Raw genomic sequence first — 15,749 nt, 5'->3', positions numbered from 1 at the left:
CGCCTCGGCCTCCCAAAGTGCTGGGATTACAGGCTTGAGCCACCGCGCCCGGTCTGCCAGGTGCAATTTTAAGATACACATTTAAGATTATAAATTTCTACAGTTGCTCACACCAGTAATCCCATCACTTTGGGAAGCTGAGGTGGGTAGATCATGAGGTCAGGAGATTGAGACCAGCCTGACCAATCTGGTGAAATCCCAACTCTACTAAAAATACAAAAATTAGCTGGATGTGGTGGCGGGTGCCTGTAATCCCAGCTAATCAGGAGGCTGAGGCAGGAGAATTATCTGAACCCAGGAGGCGGAGATTGCAATGAGCCAAGATCGCGCTATTGCACTCCAGCCTGGGTGACAGGGTGAGTCTGTGTCTCAAAAAAAAAAAAAAGATTATAAATTTTTTTTAAGTACAGCTCTTAAGTGCATCCCACAAATTTTGGTCGTTCATATTTTCATTATAATTCAGTTCAAAATATTTTCTCATTTTCATTAAGATTCCTTCTTTTATCAGTTATACTTTCCTAAATATTTAAAGAAGAAATAAAACCAGTCTTACTATCAAATTTTCAGTATACTCTGATAGAAAAAAGAGGGATCACTGCTTATTTTGTTTCAAGCCAGTATAATTTACTACTAAAACATAATATGGTTGTCTTAAGAAATTATAAGCCAGATTTTTATTTTTTGTTTTCTTTTTTGTTTTTTGAGATGGAGTTTCGCTCTTGTTACCCAGGCTGGAGTGCAATGGCGCAATCTCGGCTCACCGCAACCTCCGCCTCCTGGGCTCAGGCAATTCTCCTGCCTCAGCCTCCTGAGTAGCTGGGATTACAGGCACGCGTCACCATGCCCAGCTAATTTTTTGTATTTTTAGTAGAGACGGGGTTTCACCATGTTGACCAGGATGGTCTCGATCTCTCGACCTCGTGATCCACCCGCCTCGGCCTCCCAAAGTGCTGGGATTACAGGCTTGAGCCACCGCGCCTGGCCTATAAGTCAGATTTTTAAAATGTGATTTCAAAAATAAAGGAAAAAATATAATAGCATATAAAATATACATTAAAGTATTATGACCAAGTTGTTTTTATTTTAGCAATGTAAACTTGGACTAAAATTAGTAAAATTAGACTTTGTGAATGCAGACTTGGATTAAAATTAGAAAATCAGCCATTGGGATTTACTATATTAACAGAATTAGGGAGAAAGGTGATTATTTCAATAGGTGTCAAAAAATACACAATAGGCTTGGGCATGGTGACTCATACCTATAATCCCAACACTTTGGGAGGCTGAGGCAGACAGATAGATTGAGCCCAGGAATTCAAGACCAGACTGGGCAACGTGGCAGAACTCTGTTGCTTCAACAGATATTTTAAAAAATTAGCCAGGTATAGTGTCACATGCTTGTAGTCCCAGCTACTTGGGAGGCTGAGGTTGGAGGACCACTTGAGTCTGGGAGGCATTGGGCTGAGATCGCTCCACTGCACTTCAGCCTAGGCAACACAGCAAGACTTTGTCTCAAAATAATAATAAAATGTAACACTTACGATAAAAAAAATCTTGGCAAAATAAAAATATAGCTTCAATATTTGACAAGGTCAACAGATTATATTAGTCCTAGTTCTCTTAGAGAGACAGAACTAATAGGAACATATGCACACACGCACCCTCTTTCTTCCCTAATAGGATGTATATAGGATACTAATAGGATATATATATGGGGCACATGCTACCATGCCCAGCTAATATTTTTGTAGAGACAGGGTCTTACCATGTTGAGACACACACACACACACACACACACACACACACTCTCTCTCTCTCTCTCTCTCTCTCACACTCACACTCCTCCCCCCCCCCCTCATTTTTCCACCTACTTCATATTCTATGGAAGCTGGTAAGGGTGGATCTGCTTTCCCCAGTCCACTGAGTCAAATGTTAATCTCTTGGCAGCATGGACACAGACACACCCAGGATTAATACTTTTCATCCTTCAGTCCAATCAAGTTGACACTCAGTATTAACCATCACACAAATTAAATAAACTGATTTAAAAGTAGAGAATAATTTTTAAAATTTGAGGAAATTACTGTGATTTGATACATAAATAAAGAATTATAGTTATTTGCATAATTACAGAGAAAACAGACTAGCATAAAGTACATATAAATGTGAATAGTAATTTCTGGAGTTGAGAAATTAATGGATTTTTCTTTAATTTGTTTCTTTTTTTTTTGCATTTTATGATGATTCTAAAGTATGCATTGGTTAATTTTAGAACTAAGTAACAGCAGGTTAATTATAATTAAATCTTTTAATCAGAAATACAACTGCATTAAAATAATTTTAAAATACCTTTTTTTTTTTTTTTTTGAGACGGAGTTTCGCTCTTGTTACCCAGGCTGGAGTGCAATGGCACGATCTCGGCTCACCGCAACCTCCGCCTCCTGGGTTCAGGCAATTCTCCTGCCTCAGCCTCCTGAGTAGCTGGGATTACAGGCACGCACCACCATGCCCAGCTAATGTTTTGTATTTTTAGTAGAGACGGGGTTTCACTATGTTGACCAGGATGGTCTCGATCTCTTGACCTCGTGATCCGCCCGCCTCGGCCTCCCAAAGTGCTGGGATTACAGGCTTGAGCCACCGCGCCCGGCCTCTTTTTTTTTTTTTTTTTTTTTTTAAGTACGTGCCTCACTCTGTTGCCTAGTCTGAAGTGCAGTGGTGTGATCTTGGCACATTGCAACCTCCACCTCCTGGGCTCAAGGGATTCCCCCCATCTCGGCCTCCCAAGCAGCTAGGACTACAGGCACATGCCACCATACCCAGCAATTTTTTTGTATTTTCTACTGGGTCTTGCCATGTTGTCCAGACTGGAAAATGACTTTTTATTGCGAAGTGTAAAATTCATTAAACCATGAAATAGCAATTTTAAGGAGCCTAAACAAGGCACTCTTAATAATAAAATATAAAAGAAACATAATCAATGATGTTGCCAAATACCAAATGAATTTTATTGTCCATATGGGGCCAGGAAGTACCGGGGCTAGATACATATAAAATGAGTAATAAGAGTCTTAAGTTCTTCATAAATGAGGTGCTAGTGCAGATAATGTGTATATAAGTAATTGAGAAAGTGATGCCTACGAGTTTTTTAGACTAGCCATTTCATGCTTGTGATCTTTTCTGAAATTCTTAAATGAAGATTTATAAAAAGTTAACGGTGAACCGTCTGGTGGCCACAGGTTGCTAATAGAGATGGTTTTCTTTTCTTTCTTTCTTTCTTTTTTTAAAATTACATCCTCCACTGATTTCTAAATACCAGGAGTTGATTATTTTGTGTTTTTGAACATTTTTACAGATGGTAGTGAAAACCTTTATGGATATGGATCAGGACTCAGAAGACGAAAAACAGCAGTATCTCCCACTAGCCTTGCATCTTGCATCTGAATTCTTCCTCAGGAACCCCAATAAAGATGTGCGTCTCCTTGTAGCATGTTGTTTGGCTGATATCTTTCGTATCTATGCCCCAGAAGCTCCATATACTTCCCATGATAAACTTAAGGTAAATATAGTCTTTACAAAATCATTTTATTGTATTTTTCATTCACAACTGATCAGAAGGTATACTTTCATTTTTATACTTTATGAACATAAGTTTCATATTAGTCTCTTCATCTTAAGAGTATGTCGTAAGTTGCAAAATTATTCATTCAGTCAGTATTTTCACATACGACTGAGCTGTTTGTTTTGAGGCATAGAAAGGTGTAGTTCAAAACTAGTTCCTATATGCTCAAATCCAATTTTCTGGCTAATTCATCACAAAAGCCCAGATGGCTATGTTCCAGGGACAAATAGCAGATTAATGATACTTTTTAAAACCATAGCATATCAGAATTTACATAGTCATCTGACTATTTTCTCCTATAAGTTATTCGGCATGCAAAACTGTATGCTTATCTTTGTCATTCTGCCTTTTTTTTTTTTTTTTTTTTGAGACAGAGTTTCGCTCTTGTTACCCAGGCTGGAGTGCAATGGTGCGATCTCGGCTCACCGCAACCTCCGCCTCCTGGGCTCAGGCAATTCTCCTGCCTCAGCCTCCTAAGCAGCTGGGATTACAGGCACGCGCCACCACGCCCAGCTAGTTTTTTTGTATTTTTATTAGAGACGGGGTTTCACCATGTTGACCAAGATGGTCTCGATCTCTCGACCTCGTGATCCACCCGCCTCGGCCTCCCAAAGTGCTGGGATTACAGGCTTGAGCCACTGCGCCCGGCGTCATTCTGCCTTTGTTCAAATGTTCGTAGAACTCTTACATTGATCATTTGAGCAGATTTTGTATTTTGAATAATTTTATTCTTGGCAAATTTTAATCCTTTAGACTGCTTTCTTTAAAAATAGTCCCCCAAATCATTTTGTATCGTATTGATACTACTGTGAGTTGAAACTTCTAAATAAAACTTATTAAGAAATGAAAGACTATCATCATGAAACATAGAACCATTGGACTAGTCTGTTGCCTTTTTTCACATACAACTTCATAGTCATACATCAACATCAAAAGTATTAGCTAAAAATTACTATTTACGTGTAGGAAATAGTAATGGAAAGACTCATATCCAACTCCTTAACATGAAGATAGTTTTTGCCACAATGTAAAGTAGAGATAGTAAAGTGAAAGCTCAATAGTAGAAGAAAAGATAATGAGATATAGAGCCTATGGTCCTCCTGAATACAAAAGCCTAAAGATTTGTAGAAGTAACTGTCTTTATTTTTGCTTCTAGAGAGTATAATTTTATTTGATTGGATATTTTTAATCATTTTGAAAAATGGACTAGGCCAGTTCCAAGACATTCATCTAAAGGAGAATTTTCTTTATTGTAGTTTGTACACAGATAATATATTTACATACTGTTAGTGTGTTTTGAAAGAAAAGTATTTGTGTCTAAATTAATATATTTTATTTTTTTAACAGGACATATTTTTGTTTATTACCAGACAATTAAAAGGTTTGGAAGATACAAAGAGTCCACAGTTTAATAGATACTTTTATTTATTAGAGGTAAAATAACTTATTTAATAATTTATTTAATAACGATTACATTATTTCACATGATAGCAAATTCTTCATGTTAACTTTGTAATGTAAAATGAGTCTTTGTGTTTTATTTAAAGCCTATAATAAAATGTCTTTTACATTTCATAAGGAAAATGTCTTATTTTTATTCCTATCCTGAAGAGATAAAGTATATTCTCATGGAAAAACTAGATTATTTGAAAATATACCTTTTATTTGTATCTCTCTGTTTTTACTATTTTCTAATCTAAAAACAGATTTTTCACTGTTTCTTAAATTTTGCATGCAATATATCTACCAACCCAAAAATATTGAGTATTTTCAGTTTGAGAAAATTGATGCCATCAGGTATATATCTTTTTCAAGGTCAGAGTATGTGATTAATTTAACACTTAAAATTTGATATGTTGAGTCTTTATAGACTTTAATGTATTTCTAATTCTAAAAATTAGTTTATACTGAACTTTTTATTATGTAACTATTCTGTATATATATATATACTTCAATAATTATTTTTGTTTATTTAAGAATTTAGCTTGGGTTAAATCATATAACATCTGCTTTGAATTGGAAGATTGCAATGAAATTTTTATTCAGCTTTTTAGGACTCTCTTCTCAGTGATCAAGTAAGTTATTTTTTTAAGCATTTCTGTTTTTTTATTTATATATTCAGATATTGTATGCTCTTTGTACACTAAGATACTTCAGAGTTACAAGGAATCGTTTTCATTAGAAGACTTAACATGAAGGGAAAAGTAAAATTCCTGTTTTCTGAACACTGCCTTTGTCCTTATACTACTAGTAGAGAAGTGTAAAGTGGTGCTCTTGTTTTGAAGAAACTTACTATCTAATAGAGGCAGCCACATATGTTTGTAAAGCAAATCATATGAAACCCTTTATTAATATAATGAAACATTAAATTATGAGGTAGAAATTATGCAGATTATATGTACCATTAGTGCTGGGAGACATAATATCTCAGTTTTTAAGCTCACTAACTGACTACTTCTTATTCTAGACTTAGGGAAAAAACCTTAAACATTCCCTAAGTTGGCCTTCTCTAGAAATAGGGAGGCTAGTCCAGAGCCAGGAAGTATAGTGGCTTGCCCAGGGACCAGTTGCTGGGCAGGAGGATCAAACTCTGATTTTAGCCCAAGTTTTTTGTTTTGTTGTTTTGTTGTTTTGTTGTTGTTGTTGTTGTTGCTGTTTTGGTGTGTGGGATTTTTGGTTTTGTTTTTTTTTTGAGACAGCATCTTGCTCTGTCACCCATGCTGGGGTGCAGTGGTACCATCTTGGCTCAGTGCAGCTTCTGCCTCACAGGTCTAAGCGATTGTTCTGCCTCAGGCTCCTGAGTAGCTGGAACTACAGGTGTGTGCCACCATGCCTGGCTAATTTTTTTTTTTTTTTTTTTTTTTGAGATGGAGTTTCGCTGTTGTTATCTAGACTGGAGTGCAATGGCACGATCTCGTCTCACCGCAACCTCTTCTGCCTCAGCCTCCCGAGTAGCTGGGACTATAGGCATGTACCACCATGCCCGGCTATTTTGTTTTGTTTTGTTTTGTTTTTTTGTATTTTTAGTGGAGACGGGGTTTCACCTTGTTGACCAGGATGGTCTCCATCTCTTGACCTCGTGAGCCACCACGCCCAGCCAAAATTTTTGTATTTTCAGTACAGATGGCATTTTGCCATGTTAACCAGGCTGGTCTCAAACTTATGACCTCAAATGATCCACCTGCCTCAGCCTCCCAAAGTGCTGGGATTACAGGTGTGAGCTACCATGCTCAGCCTGGTTTGTTTTTTTGTGTAGTAAATCAAGCACTGCTATGAGATGTGTTCCAGAGAATTACATTATATACAAACATATCTCACAAAAGTGTTCTAGTAGCCACATTAATAGGAAAGTAAAAACAGGTGAAATTTATTTTGATAATATATTTTATTTTTTCTACTGTATCAAAAAGTATTTTCATTTCAGCATGGGACACTCTTCATACTTTACATATTTACCAGCCACATGTGGCTAATGGCATGCATATTGAACAGCACATTTCCAGAGCTTTCCGCAGATTTTTATGAATGCTATATCATATTTTCCTTTTCCTTAGATGAAATGGTAGGATTAGACATTACCTGAAACAAGCAGGAAAGGATCACTCCAGCTTGGCATAAGGATAGAAGCTTGTAGAAAGACTGCATGAGAAAAAGCTTCCAGAGACAATTGACTAGCAGTAAGCCCTTAAGTAAATGATAGAACATATAAACCTTACCTCTGTGTTTGTTAGCTTTTGCCGCATAACAAAATAACCTAAAACTTGATAGTTTAAGACAGCCACCATTTTATTTAGCTCGTGATTCTGCTTGGCAGTTGATTTTATTTGGAGCAGATTTGCACCTGTGTTTGTAGTCAGTTGGCAGGATACCTGGCTTTTGGCTGAGGTGGACTAAAGTGATAGAACTGGGTCGAATGTCTCATCCATTCAGGAGGCCAGCCCAGGCCGCTTCATATGCTGACTACGTTCAAAAGTAGCAAGAAAGGGCAGGCCTCACTGGAAACACTTGAAACTGATTTTTGGCCTTATATTTTATACTTCATTGATTTTGCATTTGTACATTTGAAATTCTTTGAGAGGTACTAGGATGACATTTTCAGAAAAACCTTCTAGTTCTGGAAAGCATTTTAGATGAAACTTTTGATTTTCAGTATTGGTGAATTAAACCTTCTAGTGGCAAGGATAAAGCAAGAATTGCATATGTTGGCTTATACATTTGGTGGTGTTTAAACAGGTTTCTATCTTAGTGTGAGGAATTTATTAAGACCTAAGGTGTGGGAGCTGAAAAAAATGTCTGCTTTTATTATCATATACTTTTTTTGCTGTTTCCTTAAAATTTTATCACCTTTAAAAATCTGGGGCATGTAAGCAAAAGTGTCCTTTCTTTAAAGTGGACTTTTTTGTTTGTGTGTTTTTTGAGATAGGGTCTTGGTCTGTCACCCAGGCTAGAGTGCAGTGGCATGATCATGGCTCACTGATGTCTTGACCTCCTGGGCTCGAGTGATTCTCCCATATCAGCCTTCTGAGAAGCTGGGGCTATAGGGACACACCACCACATCTGACTATTTTTAACTTTTTTGTAGGGACAGGGTTGTGTCACGTTGCCCAGGCCAAACTTGACGTTTTTATTAGGTAGAATTTAATTTACTCTTGGAATCATAGTTGTATAGAGACTTAATTTATTTTAAAGGTCTTTTTAAAATTATTTATTTATTTATTTATTTATTTATTTTTATTTTTTTTTTTTTCGAGGTGGAATCTCACTCTGTCACCCAGGCTGGAATGCAGTGGCACGAACTGCACTCACTACAGCCTCTGCGTCCTGGGTTCAAACAATTCTTCCACCTCAGCCTCCTCTGCAGCTGGGATTATAGGCACCTGCCACCATGTCCCGATAATTTTTGTATTTTTGTAGAGATGGAGTTTGACCATGTTGGTTGGCCAGGCTGGTCTCGAACTCCTGACCACAGGTGATCCACCCACCTTAGCCTCCCAACGTGCTGGGATTACAGGCATTACCCACTGTGCCTGGCCTTTTTTTTTTTTTGCTTTTTTAAAAAAATGTGAATTGAAGAAAATATGGTTTATTAGAAGCTAGGTTGGTCTTGTTTATATAAAATACAACCATACCTTACAACTGTTGTAGTTAATAGTCAACAAAAGTAGAAAGTAAATAGAGCAGCCAAAATTCCTCTGCCATTATTGGTACCGTCCCTCAAGTGAAAACCTTTTAAATGTGAGATTGTTGTTTTAAACTAGGAAGTTTAATTTTCTTTTTGGAAGCTTGAATTCTCTTTTCCTCCTCCTCCTTCTCCTCCTACTACTTCTTTCTTTCTTTTTTTTTTTTTATAGCAATAGCCACAATAAGAAGGTACAAATGCACATGCTAGATTTGATGAGTTCTATCATCATGGAAGGTGATGGAGTTACTCAAGAATTATTGGACTCCATTCTTATTAACCTCATTCCTGCACATAAGGTCTGTAAAGTATGAATATATTAAAGATTAATATTTAACAGTCATGGTACACATAAGAATGAACAGTTTTTTTATGGCCATTTGCAATCACATGTAAATGTTCTCATGATCATTCTCCACCTCAAATAAAATAGATTAACATACATTAGTCTTGTGGCTATTATTTTTACAAAACATATTGATTAACATGTAAGATTTTTATTCATTTAGGTGTTATTTTTTGGAAACTGAAAATATTTTGTATTCACAACAAATAGTCTTGAGAATTATATGGGGTTAGGGATGTTGTCTTTTTGGTTAATTTTGTTTGGAAAAGAAATGTATTTCCTCTTTTTAACATAGATGTGAAACATAGGAATTTGGATTTCTTTTCAGAATCTGTATTGTGCCTTTTTCTTAGGTACTCTCAGAAAAAGATTTGGGCAGAAGCAGAAGCTATGTAATTAATGTTAAGAAGGAAAGGATGGGATGATTCAGAGGTGTATCATTCCTCTCCATTTCCTTTATCTATTTCTTTCCACCAGGTCCTCCTAAGAAACTGAAGGGCTTGGCTGCCCTCAAGCTCCTCCACTGGGCTCTACTCAAGCCTACCCCAGTGTTGATACTTGCCCTTCTCTTCTTTTTCTCTAATGATTCAGTAACCTGTTACCAGACATTAGAGGAAAAATCTGTCTAGTTATACTCATTCACAGAAAGATATAATTAATTTGAAATTCTTCTCTTGACTCTATTATTTGCATTTTATGCAGATGAATTTGTAGTTTATAAAAATTCTGAGTCTGTGGCAAAGGAGAGCATATTTTGGCAGGTTAAGACAGTATATTTGGTTTTTATATACTAGGTAAGTAGGTCCATGGCATTTTTTTTTGTTTGTTTGTTTTTGAGATGGGCTCTTGCTCTGTCACCTAGGCTAGAGTGCAGTGGCACAATCATGGTTCATTGCAACCTTTGTTCCTGGGCTGAAACAGTCATCCCACCCCAGCCTTCCAAGTAGCTGGCAATACAGGCATGTGCCACCATACCTGGCTAATGTTTTTTTAAAGTTGTTTTTAGAAACAGCATTTTCCTATGTTGCCTGGGCTGTTTTCAAACTCCTGGGCTCAAGTGATCTGCCTGCCTCAGCCTCCCAGAGTGCTGAAGTTACAGGAATGAGCAACCACAGCTGGCTTGAGAACATTTTTATTAGTAGTAGGAAATGACTTCTTTTAAGAAATAGAAATGTTAACTTAATTTTAAGCAAATCTTATCCTTTGCCAATGAAATAAAAGTATAGAGCAGGGGTCAAGAAGCTGTGGCTTGTTGATCAAATTTGGACCATTGCTTATTTATGTAAGTAAGGTTTTATTGGAACTCAGCCATGTTCATTCGTTTTCATTTTGTTTTTATCTGCTTTCATGCTACAACAGCAGTGTTGTGTAGCATAGCAGTGATTTGCATGACCCATAAAACCTAAAATATTTACGATGTAACCCTTCATAGTAAAAGTTTGCTAAACCCTTACCTAGAGTTTAGGGTTTCCTAGCCCCTTTCTGGAAGAGGTGTGAGATGATGGTAAATTAATCTGTTTGATCTAAAACTTCAAGATATATAGCAATGTTAATAGGCATTATTCAAAACAATTCCCTTTTCAGGCATTTAAAAAAAATCAAATATGTTTTCTACAGTTTTTCTCAGATCCTTTAATTTATTTGAGTATGTTGGGGCTCTTTAAGAGGGAGCATAGTATTCAGCATTCCAAAAATATAATTGACCAAGACCCCCTTTTTTGGGAACACTTAGCAGGTCTGCTCTTCTTCAGAGCACACATTTATTAAACAATGAAATAATTGAGCATGTTGTGTTAGATTGGGGAGTGTATGTGTTTAGGATACACGATGTAGCTGTCAGTTTACATTGGTTAACAGACAAAACCAAAAAACATTAGGTCTGTTTTGAGTTTACTAAAACTTAATATGGGGTGTGCTTTTGCTAACTAATCCCTTTTATAAAGTTTTTGATTAGTAAATCAGTTTAGTTTGCAACTTCTGCAATTGAGACCACTTGACTAGAGGATATTTGGCAAAACCTTGAAGAGAATTAAGTTATTTTTATTTTCATTTCGTATTTTAGTCAAGGAAAATTCTTTTTTTATTATAGATTTGAAGACTGCAGTGTTCTAATGTTACTGTCTCACAAATTAACAAATTCATTTGTAACATTTCATGTTTTTATTATTTTTCAGAACTTAAATAAACAGTCCTTTGACCTTGCAAAAGTGCTGTTGAAAAGAACAGTCCAGACTATTGAGGCATGCATTGCCAATGTATGTATTTCTGTATCTTTTAAAATTCTTAATTCATTGTACTAATTTATTAGAACCTCTTACATACGAGTTTATTTAGCTTAATAATAAAGCTTTTTGTCCAGATGTGACCAAGGTTAGAGAAATGCAGCATAAGCTTCATGATGTTGTTTTTAAAGGGCACAAGATGGTGGATGTTATTTTAAGAATACTTGTCTACAACTCCCATCCCCTGATCTGCATTTGTATTTATGTTTATTTCATTGTCTTCCCAATATGCTGATCTCTTTAGTTTTGTTTTTCGAGGCGAAGTTTCGCTCTTGTTACTCAGACTGGATTGCAATGGCACTATCTGAGCTCACCGCAACCTCTGACTCCAGGTTCAAGTGTTTCTCCTACGTCCGCCACCTGAGTTGCTGGGATTATAAGCATGCGCCACCACGCCTGGCTAATTTTGTATTTAGAGTAGAGACAGGGTTTCGCTGTGTTGGTCAATCTGATCTTGAACTCCCGACCTCAGGTGATCTGCCATCCTCCGCCTCCCAACGTGCTGGCGTGAGCCACCGCGCCCGACCTCTCTACATCTTTATCTTTGGGTCTCTCTCTTTTATATATTTTCCTCTTTGTCTCTTCTGGGTCATTCTTCTAAAGTCTTACTGTTTATTCCTCTTTAATAGTTGCTATATAGTAATAGTTTTAAAAAAAAGCTTTAAGCCGGGCGCGGTGGCTCAAGCCTGTAATCCCAGCACTTTGGGAGGCCGAGGCGGGTGGATCACGAGGTCAAGAGATCGAGACCATCCTGGTCAACATGGTGAAACCCCGTCTCTACTAAAAATACAAAAAATTAGCTGGGCATGGTGGCATGTGCCTGTAATCCCAGCTACTTAGGAGGCTGAGGCAGGAGAATTGCCTGAGCCCGGGAGGCGGAGGTTGCGGTGAGCCAAGATCGCGCCATTGCACTCCAGCCTGGGTAACAAGAGCGAAACTTCGTCTCAAAAAAAAAAAAAAAAAAAAACTTTATTGAGGAATTTGTTCGGGATATTTTTGTTGTCCTTACTAAAAAAAAAATCAGTGATTTGGAATAAAATATTTGTAATTTCACTACCTTATAGCAGTTAATTCCATTGTATATTTGCTCATATTTATAACTATTTTTACACATACTTTATGGAAAATTTTGTCTTATTTGTATTTACATATTTCGACATTCTTTTTAAATGTATAAGAATATGTAAGAAATAAGCCGGGCACGGTGGCTCAAGCCTGTAATCCCAGCACTTTGGGAGGCCGAGGCGGGTGGATCACGAGGTCGAGAGATCGAGACCATCCTGGTCAACATGGTGAAACCCCGTCTCTACTAAAAATACAAAAAATTAGCTGGGCATGGTGGCACGTGCCTGTAATCCCAGCTACTCAGGAGGCTGAGGCAGGAGAATTGCCTGAGCCCAGGAGGCGGAGGTTGCGGTGAGCCAAGATCGTGCCATTGCACTCCAGCCTGGGTAACAAGAGCGAAACTCCGTCTCAAAAAAAAAAAAAAAAAAAAAAAAATATATATATATATATATATATATATATAAGAAATATATGTAAGATATATATAAATATATAAGAAAATATATCAAGAAATATTTTATAGTCATAAATATTTCTTGATATATATTTTCTTATTGTCATGCATTTAGGTCTTTTCAGTGTTGTTTTTCTTTCCTAATCATCTTTGTGAATCTAACATTTATGTATTGTTGAATTATTTTCCATGGATAAAAATCCAAATGAGGTTTTGTTTTGTTTTGTTTCTGAGACGGAGTCTTGCCCTTATGCCCAGGCTGAAGTGCGGTAGTGTGATTTTAGCTCACTGCAGCCCTTGCCTTTTAGCAGTTTTCCTGCCTAAGCCTCCTGAGTGGCTGGACTACAGTTGTGTGCCACCACGCCCTGCTAATTTTTGCATTTTTAGTAGAGACGAAGTTTCACCATGTTGGCTAGGCTGGTCTCAAACTCCTGACCTTAGGTGATCTGCCCACCTAGGCCTCCCAAAGTGCTGGGATTACAGGCGTGAGTCATCACATCTGGCCAAGAATCAGTATTTTCTAACTCTTAATATATGCTGCTTTTCAGATTATGATACTAGCAGAAATACATGCTTATATCGGTTGCATACATTTGCCCCTTTAGCTTTTTTTTTTTTTTTTTTTTTTTTTTTTTTCTTTTTTTTTTTTTTTAAAGACAGAGTTTTGTTCTTGTTATCCAGGCTGGAGTGCAATGGCAGGGTCTCGGCTCACCGCAACCTCCGCCTCCCGGGTTCAGGCAATTCTCCTGCCTCAGCCTCCTGAGTAGCTGGGATTACAGGCACGCACCACGATGCCCAGCTGAATTTTTTGTATTTTTAGTAGAGACGGAGTTTCACCATGTTGACTAGGATGGTCTCAATCTCTCGACCTTGTGATCCACCCGCCTCGGCCTCCCAAAGTGCTGGGATTACAGGCTTGAGCCACCGCGCCCGGTCTGCCAGGTGCAATTTTAAGATACACATTTAAGATTATAAATTTCTACAGTTGCTCACACCAGTAATCCCATCACTTTGGGAAGCTGAGGTGGGTAGATCTCGATCTCTCGAACTCGTGATCCACCCGCCTCGGCCTCCCAAAGTGCTGGGATTACAGGCATGAGCCACTGCGCCCGGCTAGCTTTTTTTTTTTTTTTTTTTGAGACAAACTCTTACTCTGTCACCCAGGCGGGAGTGCGGTGGCTTGATCTCAACCACCACTCACTGCGACCTCCTCCTCCCAGGTTCAAGAAATTCTCTGCCTCAGCCTCGCGAGTAGCTGGGATTGTAGGCACCCACCACCACGCCTGGCTAATTTTTGTGTTTTTAGTAGACGTGGGGGTTTCACCATCTTGGCCAGGCTGGTCTTGAACTCCTTGACTTCCCACTCTTCTCTGCCTCCCAAAGTGCCAGGATTATAGGCATGAGCCACCATGCCCGGCCCCTTTAACAAATTGAAAATTTAACTCTTCTGCATGTTTGGGGATATTGGTGTGTAGTGCTTGTATCTTTTAATTTGTGCTCTTGGCCTTGTGTTCCCCTTTTTTCTCTCTAGCATTTAAAAACAAAAAAATCAGCCGGGCGCGGTGGCTCAAGCCTGTAATCCCAGCACTTTGGGAGGCTGAGGCGGGTGGATCACGAGGTCAAGAGATCAAGACCATCCTGGTCAACATGGTGAAACCCCGTCTCTACTCAAAATACAAAAAAAAATTAGCTGGGCATGGTGGCGCGTGCCTATAGTCCCAGCTACTCAGGAGGCTGAGGCAGGAGAATTGCCTGAACCCAGGAGGCGGAGGTTGCGGTGAGCCGAGATCGCACCATTGCACTCCAGCCTGGGTAACAAGAGCGAAACTCCGTCTCAAAAAAAAAAAAAAAAAAAAATCAGCTGTTGTGTCACCACCTTTTTCTTCTTAAACATATTTGACTTTCTCTGAGTATTAAAAGAACCAGCCCAACAACAACAAAAACATTCTTCACCTTTAAATACTTTTTATTACTAAACTCACAGAAAAATTATACTGATTTTTGGTTTTTTGAGACAGGGTCTTGTTCTGTCACCCTGGCTGAAGGAGTGCAGTGGCACGATGATAACTCACTGCAACCTCGACTTCCTGGAGTTTGATCCTCCTGTCGTGGCCTCCTGAGTAGCTGGGGCTGCAGGCATACACTACCACGCCCAGATGATTTTTTAATTTTTGTTTTTTTATAGAGACGAGAGTCCAATTGCTGGACTCAAGATTGTCATGCCTCAGCCTCCTAAAGTGTTGGGATTACAGGTATATGCCACTGTGCCTTTGATTTTTTTAAAAATCAAAGATTGGCTGGGTGTATTGGCTCACCCAGCCACTTTGCCTGTAATCTCAGCAATTTGGGAGGCTGAGGTGGGAGCATCACCTGAGGTTGGGAGCTCAATACCAGCCTGACCAACATGGAGAAACCTGTCTCTGCTAAAAATACACAGTTAGCTGGGTGTAGTGGCACATGCCTGTAATCCCAGCTACTCGGGAGGCTGAGGCAGGAGAATCACTTGAAACTGGGAGGCGGAGGTTGCAGTGAGCTGATACAGTGCCATTGCACTCCAGCCTGGGCGACAAGCGAAACTCCGTCTCAAAAAAAAAAAAATAGATTGAGGCTGGGCACGGTGGCTCAGATGCTGAGGTCGGCCAGTCACCTGATGTCAGGAGTTCGAGACCAGCATAGCCAACATAATAAAACATTGTCTCTACTAAAAACACAAAAATTAGCTGGGCGTGGTGGCAGGTTTCTGTAAGCCTAGCTGCTAGAGAGGCTCAGGCAGGAGAATGGCTTGAATCTGGGAGGCGGAGGTT

At 38.6% G+C, this 15,749-nt stretch overlaps 1 protein-coding gene across 3 annotated transcripts in view; it reads left to right on the top strand.

Moving 5' to 3' along the window:
- The window catches only part of PDS5A (PDS5 cohesin associated factor A), a 159,849-nt gene that overhangs the window by 41,658 nt on the left and 102,442 nt on the right, over positions 1–15,749 (top strand). For all 3 annotated transcript variants that reach the window (XM_039468201.2, XM_074396027.1, XM_039468202.2), the window contains exons 3-7: positions 3,353–3,556; positions 4,967–5,053; positions 5,597–5,694; positions 8,971–9,097; positions 11,319–11,399. In XM_039468201.2, coding sequence (XP_039324135.1) covers positions 3,353–3,556; positions 4,967–5,053; positions 5,597–5,694; positions 8,971–9,097; positions 11,319–11,399 — 597 coding nt within the window. The remainder of the gene's footprint in view (positions 1–3,352; positions 3,557–4,966; positions 5,054–5,596; positions 5,695–8,970; positions 9,098–11,318; positions 11,400–15,749) is intronic.

This window comes from Saimiri boliviensis, chromosome 3, assembly GCF_048565385.1.
Source record: "Saimiri boliviensis isolate mSaiBol1 chromosome 3, mSaiBol1.pri, whole genome shotgun sequence".
NCBI classification, from domain to species: domain Eukaryota; kingdom Metazoa; phylum Chordata; class Mammalia; order Primates; family Cebidae; genus Saimiri; species Saimiri boliviensis.
Note: the sequence above shows the minus strand (reverse complement) of the source record. Positions and strands in the feature narration are given on the sequence as shown.